The sequence below is a fragment of the Amphibalanus amphitrite genome, unplaced genomic scaffold, assembly GCF_019059575.1.
Source record: "Amphibalanus amphitrite isolate SeventyFive unplaced genomic scaffold, NRLGWU_Aamphi_draft 000378F_arrow, whole genome shotgun sequence".
NCBI lineage: Eukaryota > Metazoa > Arthropoda > Thecostraca > Balanomorpha > Balanidae > Amphibalanus > Amphibalanus amphitrite.
In genome coordinates, this window is record NW_024881872.1 from 252,887 (window position 1) to 271,933 (window position 19,047).

Sequence of the window (19,047 nt, forward strand, 5' to 3'; positions counted from 1 at the left end):
TTGGTCCCAAATATCCTGATCAGAGCCACCATTCCATTCGCTCTCTCGTTGAAGTAATGTCCTGGCTGATTTCTCGTTCACATACCAAGGACATTTAATCTAGTCTCTCCTGCTTAGATACAACATTCTGGTCGCTTTTCTGTTCATAAACACCTACTCTGTTCTAGTCCCTCTCCTGGTTACATACACCTGTTCCGATCCCTCTCCTGATAAGGTACACCTGTTCCGGTCCTTTTCCTGGTCAAGTACACTTGCTCTGGTCCCTTTCCTGCTTATGTTACACCTGTTGTGGTCCCTCTCTTGCCCAGGTACATCTGCTCAGGTCCTTCTGGTCAGGTACACCTTGCTCTGGTCCCTCTCCTGATCAGGTACACTTGCTTCGCTCCTTCTCCTGATCAGGCACACCTGTTCCGATCCCTTTCCTGATAAGGTACGCCTGTTCTGGTCCCCCTCCTGGTTAGGTACACCTACTCTGGTCCCTTTCCTGATCAGGTACACCTGCTCTGGTCCTTCTGATTGCCCTGGTCCTTTTCCTGATCAGGTGCATCCGCTCTGATCCCGCTTCTGAGCAGGTACACGTGCTCTGGTCCCTCGGATAAGTATTTGGAGATCCTTATCCGGTAAGTACATCTGCTCTGGTCCCTTTCCTGATCAGGTACACCTGCTCTGGTACTTCTCCTGGTCCGGTACGCCTGTTCTGGTCCCTCTCCTTATCACGTACACCTGCTCTGGTCCCTCCAGCTGCGGCAGGTCTTACACTCGGCGCGGCAGCACCAGACGAAGCGGCACTGGCACCGTTCCACGTGCAGCACGGCCGTGGTGCGGTACGGCCGTCCGCAGCAGAGGACGCGGCAGTCGCCTGGAGAGCCGTAGGTGGCGTTACACAGCCTGACAACGAAAAAGGAGAGATTGTAGTTATACATGGTGGCGATAGTGAAGATGGTGTACGATTTGTGATGGGGTCGCAGGGTTACATATCCTATCAAATCAAAAGACTTGTAGCTTGGGGTGTAGGCATGTGTCTACTTTTTGCAGAAAGCTTCGTCAATGTCTCGCGAGCTGCCACACTAACGCCCGAAGTGCTGTCGGACTATAACAATACAAATATGAACAACCAAAACTGTATAGGGGAGATCCGTGTAAGACGCCCAGGGTCGGTAAGAGGCCCCATCGCTTTTTTTACCAAACCAATAATGTTATTTATTTTTTAATGTTCTTGTAAAGCAGAAGCCCTCTTGAAACAACAACTCACGAAACCTGAGGTATCAGGTGCGTCGCAGCGACTTTTGGTAAGCCTGTTTCTGTTTTTGCCCCTTTACTTGCTAGATATATGCATCTTTATCACCCTTATATATCTGAAAAAACAATGGCTATCAAATGCAATCTTTTCTCATCGAAATTGTCACATGTTAGCTTCAGAATAGACCATGTTCTGGTGCGCTGCAAATGTCTCATAAACCATAAATATTGTGGACGTTAAAACACTGTATTTTTTTAAGAGGCCCTCCCTTCGAGGATGATAAAACGCCCCCCGATAAAAAAACGCCCCCGATGCTAAAACGCCTGCACCTGCGGCAGGCGTGGCATTCTTTTTACAAGGAGTTTGTTTTTGTTTCTTTTTTCTGTTTCTTTTCTTAGAGGTTATAGGTACAATTTTCGTTGGTCATCAGCGTTTGGTTGTGCTAGTTTTCGCATTGTTCGAGCGCTTTGGAAGTGTTATTGGTTTCGATAACACCGTATTTGCTTAGCTTTTCGAAATAAAAGGCCTTGCAGCTGTGTTCGCAAAGCGTCTTTTACAAGTCGACTTGACTTTTAAAACGCCCGAGGGGGGGGGGGGCGTCTTACCATACCCATAGTGTAAGAGGCCCTTTTGCAACTTTTTCCAAAATGTTAAAGTTTACGGTTTGTGTACCCCCTAGATTCATTTTGAATGCAAATATGTATGGGAAAATGATGCATGCTCACAGCGCATGCACACGTTAGCGCTTAAATATTATCAGTTGTCTAAAAATAGTAACTGAGCTTAAGGGGGGGCCTCCTGCACCACTCTCCCCTAAAACAGGCTCGGAAAGGGAATTACATCGGGTTGCCTGAGATTGAATAAGATGCTTCGTTAATCACTGGTAATGATGTAGAGTTCATGTTTATGGTCTAGGTATTCGCTATTGTCGCGCCACGAACTTTGTGACCTGACCTTTGAGGTTAGGTTCAGACTTTCACTCCCAGACGACTAATGAACTTTTTTGCAGTGCTGCAAAAAATATTTTCCCAAGTCCAGCCGTAAAAGTAAGGAGGAGGCTATGCTCAATCTCTGTGTTGGACAGTGAAGCAAGGAAATTATTTGCTGCCTAGAGAACAAATATTTCGCGAAGAGAACGACTTAAATTAATGGTGAGATAACACATCGGAGGTAAAATTTACAGCCAAAATGTGGATTCGTAAGCCAAAGTGTGCAATGTTCTGAACCAGTATGCAATACTAAACAGTTCTTTTCATCGAGGTAACCTACCACTACTGTAATGGTTTTCCACGGCGGGATCAAACGCATCAAGATACCCTGACACGCCACCGCGCAGGACTGTTCCGCCGCGGAGTTTCTCGGCGTCTGGAGATTTGGTCGGGTGCGGGCTGAGGAGCGCCTGGCCGAGCCCAAGGCGTGGAGGCCACCCATTTACGGCTGTGTTGCGTGCGTCCGAGATGACGGCTCGTCATTGACTGTCTGGGTGGCGAGAGAGCGGTGTGGTGGACGGCTGGGTGTGTGGTTCCGCGGGCCAGAGAGCGCCGGGCAGTCTCGAGCGTCCAGGATGGTTTACGAGTATACCTATGAGAGGCGTCAGTAGACTTTGATCCATCTCTGACAGAAATGAGTGATAAGAAAGAGATTGTCGATTACCGGAATCAATCAGCAGACGAAATAAATTAAGTTTAATATCTAATTAGCTAAAGTTCGTAGTGTCAGCATAAAAATGTTTCGCATTCTTGTATCATTTTTACGTTAAAGCGTGCATCTATCTACGATTTCTTGCCGGAAAATTTATCTTCGCCATAACCCTTTTCTTCTTGAACGTCATTCCATTTCGCGGTAGTTGTTACACACTTAATTTGTCAAATGTTGCAAATTTGTTCAGTGAGCTACTCATTCATAAATATCGCTAACACTTAAGCTTCGGCCCTGATTACACTAACTAGTCCTTTTCTTACATTCAAAGAAATTGTAAAACCAAAACGCACACATACTCGATCACAGGTGCATTCGTTCTTGCCTAATATAATTTATCTAACCATTCAGAACTGAATAGCTCATAAGGTCACATGTTAATCGATAATTTCTCCTCTGCCTGTGCCATTCACCACCGACGGTACGATTATAATGCCACCATAAATATTCCGCATGTCCGTTTGAACACGATATGCAAACATAGACAGACAAACATCGCTCATTACTCTAATAAACAAATGAGACCAATGAAAGATTCGGCACACGGACCTTTCTGCCGGCAGTATTCCTCGGTTCAATTCCTAGAACATATGCAAAGTGACGGTATAATTGTGCATCATTTGGATGTCCATGGGCATGCAAGTGTGAGCGCTGCCCGACACGCCATAGCTAATAGGTTTTTAATGACGGCCGAGCACTGTTGCGCCGGCTCTGTTGCGGGGTTTTCGGCGAAGTTCTGGCTCATTCGTCAGTCGGGTGTCGACAGGCGAGCCCGTCCCATCAGCGCAGTCACATCAGGCCGGCCGCTTCCCGGCAGTCGTCATTGGCTAATTGGCGGCAGCCACGCGCCGGCCTGCACCGTCGGCAGAGCCGCGACCCCGAGACGAGGCCGGCCGTGGGCCCGCGAGTCTCGCGCCGCCGCCGCCGCACAGCTTCTCCGATCGGCAGGTCAATGAGACCGGCTGGAGCGGGCCTAGCATGATCCCGCTGCAGGAATCACTCCGCGGTTCATTTGGGTTAATTAATGACAGCCACAAGCACCGTTATGGTATGTAGGACAGAATCCAGGGTTCGGAGCTAGTTGAGCATCAGCATCCTCACGACACATAAAACTGATTTTCAGGATGGGATAGTATTAGCTCATGAGCTTAGCTACAGCCATTTTCAGCGCTGTGAGAAACTGGCACGAGCTCAGAGGTATCCAAGAATAGCGTTGTCCTCATGTTCTGCCCTAAGTCGAAGTTTGGTGGTGTAGTGGAACCAGATACCGCTTTACTACGACCGTAATGAATACTTCGTGACTGAACGTTGGTATCGCAAGTATGAAGCCAAAAGTCCTTCGCTAAATATCTCTTGCATCACCAGAAGTCAATGCCCTTGAACATTAAACGGATGAAAACATAATCTCAAGGAACACGCACATACATTGCACGCAAACAGTTGGTTCCTTTCACCAAACCAAGTTGGCAGCGCAAGTTCATTCTTTACGCCAATATGTTTAGAAGTATTGCTTTGTTATAAAAAGAATGCTAGAGTTGGAAAAAAAATCAGAAAGCAACACTTTTTAGATGCTACCAGCAAACAGCTTCGTTTTTGGAAACAATTTTCAGCAGCTGAAAGGGAATTGGTGATGACTCTGAGGAATTCAAAAACAAATCTTCCATGCCTCATCATCTGCTTGAACGGTCGAGCGACTGTCAGCAATGGCAAGGATTAGTCCCCGAGCATAAAAATGAATGTCAACCGCAAGGAATTTGACGATACAAGGACGAAAGCCTATGAATTGAGCTTTCGAAACATTGATGAGCTGCTAGGTTCACCGTTGCAAGAGTAGCGTTAAACTGGTGGATCCATGGGGCAGTAGGCACCGGTGTGTTAGCTGATTGCCCCTCCGCAGCGTCCGAATTTGATGAAATTTGGACATAAAATTTGACTGCACATTGCACAACATTCTAACGTCCATTGCTTGCACTTTCATGGTTTTGTTGTTAACCGTTTCTTTCGGACTCAACATGTGATCTTCGGGGCATAGAAAGTCACGGAACGTCAGGCAACGACTTGCCTGAAAAGATCATTGTGAAATCACGTCACAACTTCGATGAACCAGCTATTCTTTTTGCGGCGTCAATTCAAAGAGCCAGGTCTTTTATACAGGCCGATCGCAGGTTTTCCCACATCCATCCATCGGGGTCCATCCACCACGACCGCCGCCGCTGACTGATGGCTCACCTGTCCTCGGTGCCCAGACTGCCGAACCGCTCGTCCCGGTGACAGTAGTCGGGACTCTGGTCACTGTACGCCAGGTCGGTCATCTTCAGACGGCCCCTGGCGGCGTGTACGGTCACCAGGCGGCGACGCCCTCGCCGGGACCGCAGGGTCACCTGGGCAGCCCGGCCGTACCGCACCTTGAGCCGCATCGCGACCTCGTGAAGCGGCGGCAGCGCGCGCCAGCAGGTGCGTGCACTGCATGAGCCGGACACGCCGTGACATCGGCAGCGGCGCTCCAGAGACTGATGAACCGCCTGAGGGCAGGAGAGAGGGTCACTAACCGGCCACGGACCTGAGGAGGGGAGTGAGCGAGATCGGCAGAACAGTCAAACAGCCTGGGAGGGCCGTCAAGGTGCTCAGCGGGACAGTCTGGTCAGCTCGGAACATTGGTAGACAGACGATCCGGATCGGCTGGAGTTGTTGGCAGGTTGACAGGTAGGGTTTAGAATGGCTAGACAAAGACCCACATAGTGCAACGGCTGACAGGACGGATGCGCATAAGCTCACGTCTCCAGCGATCAAAACTGGCAATAAATCGGACAGCGCAATGTCGCTAAATCCGCATTTCATCCATCCCTCCTGTCAGTGCTGGTTCATATCGTGCATGACGCTCATACCTACGAGTGATCGGCTGGCGGTGTATCCGCCAGGGCTCAGCACTCCGCCACTGACCTTCCTGCCCGCTCTGTCGTTATGCCGATCCACCCGGACAGACAGCAGGTCAGCCGGCAGCTGCGGCTCGGCCTTTTTCTGCCTCACTCCTCGGGTGAACCTCTGCGCCGTCCGCAGACCGAACGGGACATGGTCCGAGCAGCCGCCCCATTTGAACGGGCCGTCCTCTGCGTCTGGGTCTGAACCGGGGACGGTAGCGGCGCCGACAGGGGCAGGAGGGAGGGCGGTGATCGGTGGCAGGGGGCCGCAGCCGCACCCCGACACGGTCCCCGCGCTGCAGGCCCGCGCCACCGAGCGAACCAGAGCCGCTGAACTGAGCGCCCGGACCACCGCCCGCTCCCGCGTCCCTGAGGGAGAGATGGGGGTAAAACTATGGGGAAACGGCATCAATATACGCCACTTTGTATGCAGATTGCGGAGTGATCTATAAAGGAGGGAATAAACATAAAAATGGCCTGTAAATCCAGAAACTCAAATGACACGAACTGTGATGTGCGTTAAAATTCGGACCTTTTTACTAAAACATGTCGGCTGCCTATTTATGGCTTTATTTGTTGGCATCTGAAATACTATGAACGTCGTAGAACACAGATAAAAAGTGGGGGACAAAATGCACAAACAATTAACAAACACGGATCGTCAAATATGGTACCCGACACTGACCTGCCATCAAGTCTCTGCCGAACCTCGGCGCAAACTGGACACTGGAGCAGTTCCACCTGTGCCACTGGAACACGTGCTGACACGTGTCGACACTGTGCAGCGCCGCCACGTGCACGTGCGGCATGAGGTGCCGCTGTCGGCGACAGATCCGCTGCTGTCGCCGGTTCAGGCCGTGGCGGCGGCCGGCCAGACGACACAGGCCCGCCGAGCGCCACAGCTCGCTGGAAGGAGACGGCGACAGGGCCCGCAGCGCTCTGAAGCAAAATAGAGAGGGGATAGTAGAGAGATAGGTTTGAGGGAAGGGAACACAGGAATGTGATAATGGGGGTGCCTTTGTTTGATTACAAGTTAGGTTTTAGCTTAATGTTCGTCCTGAAGCTGCTGAGTGCTGATTGTTTCTTTAGAATATTGAAAACGTAGGTGTATAACAAAAGAGAGCATAGAATATTCAGAATTCAAGCACTACTGACCACCATAGTCTCCACACCGTTCCGTGCTTCTATCCTCAGGATCTTCTCCTCCACGCCGCAACCCCCCTCCGGGCTGGACAGGCAACTTTATCTCATGCGGGCTGCTCCCTTGGAGCGGCACCGCTGCTCCTGAGGGAGCGCACCCCGTAGCCGGGTGCAGTGAGTGCCTTGGGGCTGGGTGGCCTGTCCTCTGGACGGGCTCAGCCCCGGCGACTCACTAGGGTGCCTGCCCAGACCAATGTCTCCCCCTAATTCCTATCATCCTTCCGGCTCTGCAATGGTCTTGTCGACCGAAAGGGCCTAACCCAACAAAACAAACAAACAAACAAAAACCATAGTCTCCAGTGCATCGTTTTTTGCAAACGAGCCCATTGTCACACTGTAAGCTTGTAAGTAGGTGGGTATGACTCGAGGACCGCCCGACGGTGACAGAAACGTCAAATGAGTAGGCTGTACCGCACTACATCGGAGCATTGTGGCGCAGCGTTTCTGTTTACATGGCAACGTGAACGAACGTCCTGACCGCAATATCCTTTCAATTACTGCAAATAACAAATAATAAAGCTGCCCGCGACCATACCTTGACGATTTTGGTTGTGCACTGATAGGATATACTCGTATGTGTTTGAGCTGATGCTTGGGTCTGCGAGCGCTTTACTTACTGAGAACCTCATCGGCCCCGTTCGAAAGACTTATTCGGGAAGGGGTGGATACGGAAAAGACTAAATCAAATTGACCTAGAGCTAATAGACGCTAATGAGCCAGCAGTTTCGTGTATGTCTTTCGTTTTTTATCTTCAAAGTTTACCCTGGCAAAACCAAAGGCTTTTCAAAACCAAACCGAAACCCAAACCGAAACCAAAGGGTTTTACATAGGCGGTTGCAAAGTGTTGGTTTGAGCCTTAAGTGAGCTTATTTAATTTATTCGGAAATGCCTTACTGTTAACGGTAGTGATTGCCCGAGCATTTATCCATAGGAAATGCTTACATACATAGGTAACCCATCGATAATGCGTCTAATTTGGACAAATTGTACAAATTCGCTCCCACTTTGGAGAGATTGATGTGAAGCAATGCAAGCATGTTCGTCTGGTGCAAACACCACCTGATGTACGAAGTGATTGAGTTATCAGTTCTGAGAATTCATTTCTGACCGGGAGATGCACCAAGTAAGTGGCGTTACGTGTCGTGTACAAATAGGCGCCGTTGTATCGGCTGAGAGATAGGACTACTAAAGGACCAGGATGGGGAGGCATAGTCCGGTAAACATGATCCTGCATAGCTAACGTCCATTTCAGTGGCGTGTATACTCTGATGTTGGGACTGAGCTTCATGGGGCCCGATGGAACATGCAAAAGGTTTGATAAACCTTATCATGATTAGTTTATTGGGGTGTATTATATGATTTCTCTACAAAGACAGTATAGATCACTGAACAGGTAGATCAGGCGATAGATTAGACATTCACCAAACCCAAACACCTTTAATCTAAGGTATGACCTTTACCGTCCTTCCTTTTGCATGCTCGACCTTGCAAGAACAAGAAATATACAAATCCCTAAACTAGCTAACAAGAGCTCACAGACCACCTCGCTGGAGCCCTTTCGTGTAGGAACCATTAGATTCAAATTGGTGACAAGCTTGAGCGCACAACGGGCCGATTTAGCTGGCTAAAGGTGCTATTCAACGCTAACCGCGCCGCATACCGTTCCTCCGGTCTAACACGCACCACTTCATGGTCCACTAAGTGTAACTCGGTTCCACAGAAGTCATGCGGCACGGTGAGCCTATATGAAACTAATTACAGGGCTCTTTCTGCACGAGAGGCTACCCAAGACAGCGGCAAATATGGACATGTGAACCGGGCACCGGTGAAAGATCGAACATTTCAGAAATGTCTGCATGCCAAGCAAATCGGCCACCACGAAGTAGCAGCCGCGATTCACACTAAATGCTGAATATCAGCATAAAAATATCGAAAAATGCCTTTTTGGCCAGAAAGAGAGAAGAATATCTTAAACATGAAATGCCACTGAATAAGTCAAAAATAGCATGATCATTGCTGTAGAAATTAAATCAATGCGAACGGTTTTCTAATGTTCATGCACAGAGGTGTGTGCGATGGGCAGGAAGAAGCACTGAATAGGCAATTCGATGAGATTTCTTTTGATTTTTAGATCATATTCAACAGTTATTTCCCAGTACTTTTATGCTTCATCATCATCATCATTTATTTCGTTTGGAAGCTCCATGCACTCACGGCTTTTCAGTCCAAGTGTCATACAGTAAATAGGTAGGCACATATATAAAGCTAAAATAAACACTAAAGCTAAAAGTAAAAACCATGAAAAGCATGGGACTTAAAAAGTAAAATGCATATCGGTACAAATGACCGAAAGCTACGCGCACAGTGATTAGTCACCATTGAGTAATCGTCGACAACGCCTGCGACAAGTGGCCGACGTGCGTGACGACCGAATGTCTGCTGGCAGCGAGTTCCAAACGTCACAGGCGCGGTAATAAAAGAACTTGCGAGCATGCTCGGTGCGGACCCTCGGCTTGGCATATGACTGGGTCGTCTGTGCTTACAGAAATGCGGTAGGGGAGAGTGGGGCAAAGCGGCCACCCGGGGCAAAGCGGCCACCCATCGTTTTAGCCCTTCATGACTGGCGTCAGTTCCAATTTATGGTTTCCAATTATACTTCTCTTCACGGTCGTTCGAATGAGCCAGACCGGGGTTTCAGGCCCATCACCATTGTTCTGTGAAACACGGAAAAGCATTTCTTGCCAGGTTACCAACTATGTTTACAATTTTTAAATGTTATGTTATTCCATAACCGTTTGGAATTTTTATAAGCATTCTTGTCCATGCATTGCATGGTTATTGTACATGTATTCTACCAATTTTAATGTTTTTTACCCCACTAATAGCTAAGCTGGAATATTTTTGTCTCGGACGGTATGCGCGGGGCAAAGTGGCCGGGGCAAAGTGGCCACCCCCCAATTGGCCATAAGTTGCTTCCATCTGGATAAAAAACATAATTTATATTCAAATGTGTCGTCATGCAATTATCTTGGCCAGTTTTCAGTTGCATGAGTTACCAAATAATGCAATTCAATGTTTATTTTCATGAAAATCCTTTCTTTGTTTACCTACGGGTGGAAGATGATAAAGTAAACATCCATCCGCGCTTAACCTTGTCACCATCAAATACCGTAGTCGTACACAAGACAACTATTTTGTTTCTCATATCGGGACTTGAGAAGACGCCGGTGGCCGCTTTGCCCCTGGGTATGGGGCAAAGTGGCCAATATGCATAGGTTTAAAGTTTTGTCAATATCTTTCATATGTGAACGCCTTTGGAAATAAAACGCAGTTGAAATAAAAGGCAACTTAATAGGGATCACAATGGTATAGAAAGAATCTTTCCAAGTTTAAAAATCAAGCTTTGGCATCGTGAGAAGCGTTAGGGTGGCCGCTTTGCCCCACTCTCCCCTACTTACAGCCAATTAATTGCCACGGCTAGATGTCCGAGGGTGATGCAGCAGATCAGTGTCAGACCGGTGACACGCATGTTGCAGACAGAGCTTTCACGAGGTAATCGGCTTGCTACGGACCATCTGAACTCAGAATCTAATACGTCTTCCGTGCAGCGCTCTATGGCACACCAGAAGTTCCTAATCAAGTGACTTTTGCGTTGCCTGCTGTCATCTTGACTCTTTTTGCTGTTATTCTTCCCGAATACGACACCAGTTGGCGGCGGATACTGAACTTGAGGACGTCATCTTCTCAAAAAACTAGTTACACGTAAGACGCTGTTGAGTATCACCAACGGGCCATTATTCAATAAACGATCACCATTTCACGGAATGCGTCTAAAAGCGATTTCAGAGACCATTGACGCTACGCAACTGTGCGGTCCTTCAATACTTCTTTTCAAACAATCGTCCAGCCACTTGGTACACAGACCGCACGCTTCGCTGCTCCGCGGAACAGACGCGGCACACACCTCACTCGTACAGCGCTGGTGGTCGGCACTGAGGGGCCACCATGAGCGCGAGCACCGGCACGGTACCGCGCAGGTGGCGCTCGTGGCGCGCTGCGGCCAGTCCGGCGCACCTGGTACCAGTGCGGCGAGCTCGGCGCACCCGGTCCGCGGCGGCCAGAGTGGCGCATCTGGTACCGCTGCGGCCAGTTCGGCGCACACATCACTCATCGACGCCCTGTGCTGACCGGAGACGCATAAGCTTCAGTTAGGTTATTAGGCGAGGTCGAGTCAGACGTTTGTTGATTCGTCCATTTATTCGACCGATCGTCCGTGCCGTCCGTGCGATCCTTCAATTGTCTAGCTGAGACGCAAACTTACGTTATAGCCTATACTCCTCCAGCTTCAGAGGGCTCATCAAAGGATCGTCCTGAGGCCTATTGCACCAAAATCCTCTTGCACCAATGCTTGGATTATTTTGCATCGTATATACCCAGTCCAAGTCTCAAATGTAACAATTTGCGTGCAAAATTTAGCAAGCACATGTAGGATTATGTATTGGGCTATTGCAAACAAATTTACCACCGTTAGATTAGCTTATTCTGAAACCGGTTTTTCGATTTTACCTAGCTAGGTAGTTTGGTGCAAGAGGCCTCTGTCTACATTCACGTGGGCTATATGATTGTCACCGAATTTCAAATGGTTGCCAGCGGCCAGCCGAGCAGCGCCAATCGTTACAAAAGCGGCGGAGCCTATTCTGATCGACAAAGTGCTGAATTAATTATTTTCTGCTCACTGGATCCTGCCGTGGATTGCAGGCATTGCAATGCTAGAAAGTTTAACAACTTCGAAGCTCTCTTGTGCTGAAAGCTCGACCGTGAGAGCTCCATTAGAAACATGGTAAATTGTTAAATTTGCCACAAATCATTAGATTATTTTTCCAATGCCTAATGCCTGGCGGTGTCCTTTGAGTATCAGTGCACACCAACTGAAGATGATTTTTACATTGATATTATGCTTTCAATTTTTCATCCCGCACATTTCTGCTCGTCACCTCCCCCTGTGGTTGGAGCAGATGCGCATGCTTAGAAGCCAATCGGAGAATCGAGAACGCTTTGGGCGATTCAGTGTTGGCAACGAGACTCAGACCAGCTATGGAAACATTGTGCCCAAAGTTCCCATGGACACGATCAAACAGGAATACATGAGTGACCATGAAGAACAATCTCCCAATGAATCACACTTCTCGAGTTTTCATCCCTTCGCACTCATGTCAAACCACGGGAAAATGCTGCTAAATCATTCACCTAAACAACATGCTAGTCCCTTTAAAATGCTTCAACGCTCTATGAATATGACAAGTAACCATTCTTCTGCGCAGCTTATAGACTTTCTTGCAAAACAAGTGCAGCTCCTAAACTTGCGAACAGATCTTGAACATGCAAAATTGCAGTCAAGATCAAACGAGTCGGCTGAAGATACTGTGACCTCCAACCCAAAACCAAGAGTTACTGAGAAGGATCCAAACTCCCCCAATGAGAAAAGGATTCTGAGACATAAGGAAGGACACGCATCCGAAGTAAGTACCTACCGGACATTGCTGCCTTAACCCGCGACCTGGTGGGGGGGGGGGCTATTTTTTGCCCCCCCCCCCCTCTAGACTTTTTAATATATCTCCAGAACCGCTGCGCCGATCGTCACCAAACTTTCAGTACCCTCCCGGACATCAATTTTACACATTGTGACCAAAAATTTTTCCAAAGGCTATGATAGGTTGGCCGGAAATGACGTCAGAGTGACGTCATGTTCTGCCGTTTTCGACCCAAAAAAGGGTTTCGCGGGAAGAGCTGTCAGGCCTATAGCTTTGCAAATACAGAAAAATGATAAGGACATAAAAGCTGTAGAATTGACAGGGCTACAAAACTGGTATCTCGGATTTTTTAAATTTTTGGATTTTGACCCCTAAAAATCAAAAAATAATTTTTTTGGATATAATCATCGAAAAATCCAAAAAGTTTTTTTAATTTAGCAAAAACCGGAATATATGTGATATTCCTTACCGCCTTCCACCCACATACCAAATTTTAGATTGATACCTCTTTTTTTGGCGAAGTTACAGCGAAAAAACTGTTCAAAATTGATGACGTCAAATTTTCAAACTCAATTTTTAGCCATTCTAGACCCCGTAGCGCAAAACAAAGAACACCATTAGACTCCCCGTGACGAGCTGCATCGAATCAATACCCATTTTATGCAAAAATATCAACTTTAAAATTTGACCTTTTTTGGCCTGACCTTGACCTGACCTTGACCTGAACTTCACCAGAAAGTGACCTAAGCCATACCTGATAGTCTTATAACCAACACCATTGAGTTGGAAATGAAAAATTGGCCATAACTGCATCACACAACCTTAGTAAAGTTGGGCTCATGTGACCTGACCTGTGACCCTTGGTGACCTGACCTGTGACCTGACCTGGTATTGTCAGTGACCTCTAATAGCAACATATCTACTAGGCAACTGACGCCCTATCGCTGAATCTCGACAAAATGCGATTTCTTCGGTGTTATAGCGCATTCCCTAGATGACCCGTGAACGGTGAAACATGTCATCTTTGACCTGACCTGTGACGTCATCGGTGACCCCGAGGTCAATGAAACTTGGTTTCCCTCGACAAATTTGATAGGCCCTTCGAACGCCGTTTGAATTTTGCGGATCCGTCCAGTAGTTTCGGAGATACGAGGGGGGGGGGGGCAAAAAATAGCCCCCCCACCAGGTCGCGTTATAAACAGACCCCACCAGGGCGCCGGTTAATTTGAGGGTATATGAGAAAATGGTATAGCTTTGATAAGATAACTCTTGTAAAAAAGTAACACGGGGATACACGATCAAGCAAATACCTGCTACAGGCGGAGTTACTTTTGCGTTTCACAAAGTATTGATATTTTGGATTGATATTTTTTGTATTGACCTTGATCATATTTTCACAATAAATACATTCATAACATTCATACACACTTCCTGTCAATCTAAAATGCCCCTATCAAGTGATTTTAACCCTCGCACGACCAGGCCATTTCTCATAACACGAACGACCAGGGGGGGGGGGGTGTTACGACCCCCCCTGGCGTTTCGAAACGGAAGGTCGTAGAGCTTAGCGGAAAAAACCAACGGATTGCTCTCAACGAGATCTCGCGATTGGTGGTATATTTTCTGGTCCTAGGTCAACATTTGACCTACTTTTGACCGGTCAAAGGTCAAATTTTCGGAAAAATAGACTTTTTTCAACTTTCCGCGGCGATTGCGGCAAAACGGTGGGAGATATCGACTTGAAACCTTCACTATCGTGTTCCTTGATCAATGCTCTATCGTTTGGTAGGGGAGAGTGGGGTGGGTTGTATCAGTTTTTACTCCGAGACCCATAACCTCGTAACTATCCGTGATAAACTCATCATTTCCATACTATCTCCTTCCCTGATTCTTCTGCTTTTTCGTGCCAAGTAACTTTTCCGTTACCTCTACCAGTTTTTCTTCTACGGTCTGCCGAATAGAACAATGTTTTTGATACAACTTGCCCCATGGCTTGGGTGAGTTGTATCACATGGTGGGGTAATTTGTATCACTATTTCACGTTTCAGGGTGTGTGCTTTCTACTAGCTTTGAACATAACAACAACATTAAATGGGGTTAATACAATGTATATGCTCAAAGGCTTTACTTTTATTAGGCCAAACTTAGGTCAATGCAATCCGAACGAAACATCGAAACGTCAAACGAACGAAACATCAACAGACTAGACGCAAAAGTGGCTCGTTAAGAGCAAAGAAGCCAACACATTGCGCCGAAATGGAACGAGTATTGACTAGCTATCTACAAACGCGAGCCAGGGCTTAGCTTTCGCGATCAAAAGCAACATACCCATACATACATACATACATGTTACAACATACCCCACCCGGCTCTGATACAACATGTACCTCGCCGCCATCTTGGAAAAAAAACATCCTCGTGCTCAAAAACAGCGGACAGCTGGAGAAATCCATTTTCACTCACGCAGCCTTAGAACCTACCCTCACCACCGCTACGGAGATCCTTCAAATTCGTGCACATCTAAATGCCCAAAACACACATTTTCTTGCAACTTATTTTTTTAGAATGACATTAGAGAAACATAAAATCGGCTCTCACCTCGAGACGCGTCCACCCAGCCACACGACAGAACAGGGAAAGATTGCGCCCGGAAAACCTCGTCGGCTGGTCGTTTCACGAGCGCCATCTATTGGATAAGTTTGGCACAATTCGCCCTGATACAACTTGGACATGATACAACTCTCCCCGCTCTCCCCTATGTATTTCGTTTCCCTAGCTCTAAAAATGGCGCGTTGGGAGCGCCGGAAGTCGGCAAGGTCACAGTCGGCGGCAGAAATTCGAAAAATCAAAATTTAAATTTTTGAAATCTGATTGTATTTTTGGATTTGGAAGGTCCATTTGCTCCTTATAGAAGCTAATATTGCTGCATATTCCCATTGAGGTGACAAGAATTAGCAAAATAGTGGTTCGGGCGCTTTTCAAAAATAGTACCGGACGCTGTTCCTCTTATGACGTCATAACTCCGTGACCTGACCTGACCCGGTCAATTTTCTTGCACCACACGATAGCCAATGCTTGCCCCAACATGCATGGGAAGTTTCATCATGATCCATCAAACAATGTGGGTATCACCGGCAGAAAACCTAGGGATTCGGCGCACACGTTTGGTAACTGTCGGCCGGAGGCTGTACCTCTTATGACGTCATAACTCCGTGACCTGACATGACCCGATCAGTTTTTTTCGGCAAAAGATGCGCAAAGGTTGCCCCAGAGGGTATTGAAAATTTCAGCCCGCTACGACAAGCCGTTTAGCGTGCACTTCGAAAAAACCTCAGGGGGGGGGGGTTGATACAACCCCCCCCCTAGGCGTTCTAGGGTTAAGGAAATCTCCCTGCGTTCCAGGTCGCTGTCATCGTCTGCATGTTTGTCGTCATGGTGGCATTCTCGTACGGAATTTACTACTGGAAGAAGCGGAAGGACAGCTCGAGACAGACAAGATCGTTCCTTGACAGGACTTCCAACAACAATCAGTCGAGTGAAAACGCGTAACTTGAGATATCTTGTCTATAGGATAGATGCACTGACTGCAAGGTCGTTCGCGTACATTGATTGTGCATAATGCACAATGTGCATCAATTAATCTTGCATAAATACTTATTTGGTCGGATGGTGAAGTCGTGACAGCATGATTGGCATCGACTTGCCAGCTGACATGTTGTGTTATGGCTTATCAGTGGTAATTACAGTGCCAGCTTCCTTCCTTCATGACTTGTTGCTTCAGCAATGCAATTAGTTTGGGCTTGCAGTCATAGTCAGTCATTTGTAGTGTGTGCTTCTTTTCTTTTTCGATCGGCGATTTTCGCCGATGCAATGACGACTTTGGTGTCATTTGGTTGATGCGCCGAAATACACCTGCTGAAAGGTCTTTTGGTATATTTTGCTGCCCAGCTATGACAAAAACAAAAATAGCACGGCCTCACATCACACTGTTTATTAGATATCATCTCTTCGGAAAGGTCCGGTGATGGTTTGACAAATTTGACGATTATGTCCAGTGAGGCCCGGGGGGGGGGGGGGAGTGGAACCCCGTGCTGCCATAAAAAACTCTAATCAATCACTAGGATTATAATGAATCGTTAGAGCCGGCTGAAAAAAAAAACAAGAGGTTATATCTATAGGGGTATGAATGGGCCCTAGGCCTATAGCTTTATGTATATGAATATGTCCTCACCTGGCACAGGTGAGGACATATCAGGGCGACGTTCGTGAGCGAATTGACTTACTATTAGTTCGTAGATCCCTCGGTAGGTGGTCGGCCACCAAAGTACGAGCTGCTGCTCGTGGGAACGGCGCCTGCCCTACCTACTGATCCGACTGGCGAGTGGCGACTACAGATGCGACATAAATAGTAGAGTGTGGACGATGGCTCCGCCAACGTCGAATCCGTCTTTTCTTTTTACATGACTAACACATCCGCATCCCCTCACAGCACTGATTGTGTCCGGGAGCTGATGGTCATCCCCATTCTAAGGCAAGTTCTTGCTAGGACTTGTGCATCATCCACCCTCTCCAGGGTGACCACTTAAGCGGCAGGGCGGGCTGTCCCATTAACGGGACATTCCCGTTCCACCGGAACGGTCGCTGCCACTGCGACGCACCGTCGCGTCGGCGGTTCACTGCTAATCGATCAGTCCGATGTCATCAGTCCAATGTATCCACCTTGTCCTGACCTATCAGATCATTGCTCTGTAAGGTATCTTTCAGGTCAGAACAGCTTGCTTCCAACAAAGCTAAAAACTCCTTCACACTTTTGGCTCTAGTACGGTCCGTTAGATAAGGGGAGCCATTTGACCATTCAACAATTTGCCATTTAAAAGCTGACTTTAATGAAATTTAATCTGCCCGTAGATGTGAAATGATTGAGCTATAAAAAGATCAGTAGATGACTTTCAAAGCGCTTTCCGCTTAATATCACCAGTGAAAAAAATATGGTAAAACCTACCGCTGCCACCAATGATACTTTGTTATTCAAGACGTATCTATATGTTCTAGGTATATGAGAAATTCGGTAGGTACATGTCGATCGATGCTTTTAGCTTATTCGCTTGTTAAGGGTTTGACGAAATTCGCTTTTTAAGTGTCAAGGTATACATTTGATAACTAAGTCAAACAAAACCTTCAAATTAGGAAGCATTGACAGCAGGAGGTCTATATTAGCTGGGTAGGTAGCTGGGTCCCAGGTCTGAAGGACGGCACTGGGGCGCGGTCGGCGCGGCTCCGCCTGTAACCGGAGCTCTGTCTGGACGGCCGCTCGTCAGTGGCATGGAGAGCAGCCAGGCCTGGAGCGCTCACCGACCACCCCGGGCGGGGGCGGGGGCGGGGGCGGGGGCGGCGCGGCCCGCCCGGGTCGGGTGGCGGCCGCCGTCCGTCCGCGGCGCTCCCGCCGTCCCGCGCCGCCCGCCCGCCAGGTATTTTCGGAGCGTCCCACTCGGCAGAGGCGCGCGGTGGGGTGGGGGAGGAGCCGTGGGAGGGGTCGGACGGACCGCGACTACGGCTGGGCCGACGGCTGTCTGGAACGGCGCTGGCTGCGCCAACTGGTAGCCAAATGATATTTCTGGAAAATATCGAACCGAAACGCCTCAGTTTTTTGCTCGATGCTTCACAATTGATGCATCACAATTACCTTCCCATCATTATTTATGATTTGATATCGATGCTCTCAATATTTTTGTTTGGTAGCTTGGAAGCCAAACGAAAGTCAGCCATCACTCTTAGTTTACCGAGCTCGCGTTCTTAGCCATTTTAAACTTCCTACCTATACAATAAAAATATTTTCAATTTTTTCGCCTCCTTTTCCAAGCGATAGATTAAATGACGCATTAAATTTGTACATGGAACATTGCCGTGGAACATATTTAATATTTTGTTCCTGTCAAAGTCAAAAATAGCTTATTGGAAATCGTTCACTTAATTGGAAATTTCCAATTGTCAGTTTCAGTTGTATCAGTTGGCGAACTTAAGTTCGCCAACTGATACACATGGATGTAAAACGCTAGCACCGAGCAGAACGGTTGCAGCTATTTTCGCTCTCGTCGCCATCCTGATCCAGCCAAATGCTACAAAGAAGCTAAGAAGACATCATCAGAAGAGCGAACCGAAGCCAGTAGCCACCTATTTCTGTTTCACTTTTTCTGACAGAGATTTGATATGTATGTTCTCTTCCCCTGTCAATGTTTTGTGGATGTGTTGATTAAAAAAAAAAATGTTATACTGCCTTTACATTTTCTTCCTTTTCCATCCACATAGTTGAAACCTTATGATTTGACTATTTGTTTTGGGATGACTCAACTAATAAAAACGAAAGATTGGCCGTTATTTCAGTAGTTTTTTTTTAAGCTCAACGACCGCAAATACAAATCCTATATTCGAGCACAAGTGCTTTTTAAAACGAACCGGGCAA

At 47.5% G+C, this 19,047-nt stretch overlaps 1 protein-coding gene and 1 long non-coding RNA gene across 2 annotated transcripts; one reads left to right on the top strand and one right to left on the bottom strand.

The window, feature by feature from the left end:
- Positions 1 to 630: 630 nt before the first annotated feature.
- On the bottom strand, positions 631 to 11,220 carry LOC122389964 (protein Wnt-11-like). Its single transcript, XM_043382500.1, has 5 exons — positions 11,087 to 11,220; positions 6,542 to 6,795; positions 5,879 to 6,225; positions 5,168 to 5,460; positions 631 to 888 (listed from the first exon to the last, which is right to left on the bottom strand). The coding sequence occupies exons 1-5, from the start codon at positions 11,218 to 11,220 to the stop codon at positions 714 to 716; spliced, it is 1,203 nt and encodes a 400-aa protein (XP_043238435.1). The 3' UTR covers positions 631 to 713.
- A 473-nt stretch (positions 11,221 to 11,693) lies between these two features.
- LOC122390000 lies at positions 11,694 to 16,512 on the top strand. The gene is made up of 2 exons (XR_006258053.1): positions 11,694 to 12,575; positions 15,990 to 16,512. It is a non-coding gene; the product is annotated as an uncharacterized LOC122390000 (long non-coding RNA).
- Positions 16,513 to 19,047: the final 2,535 nt, after the last annotated feature.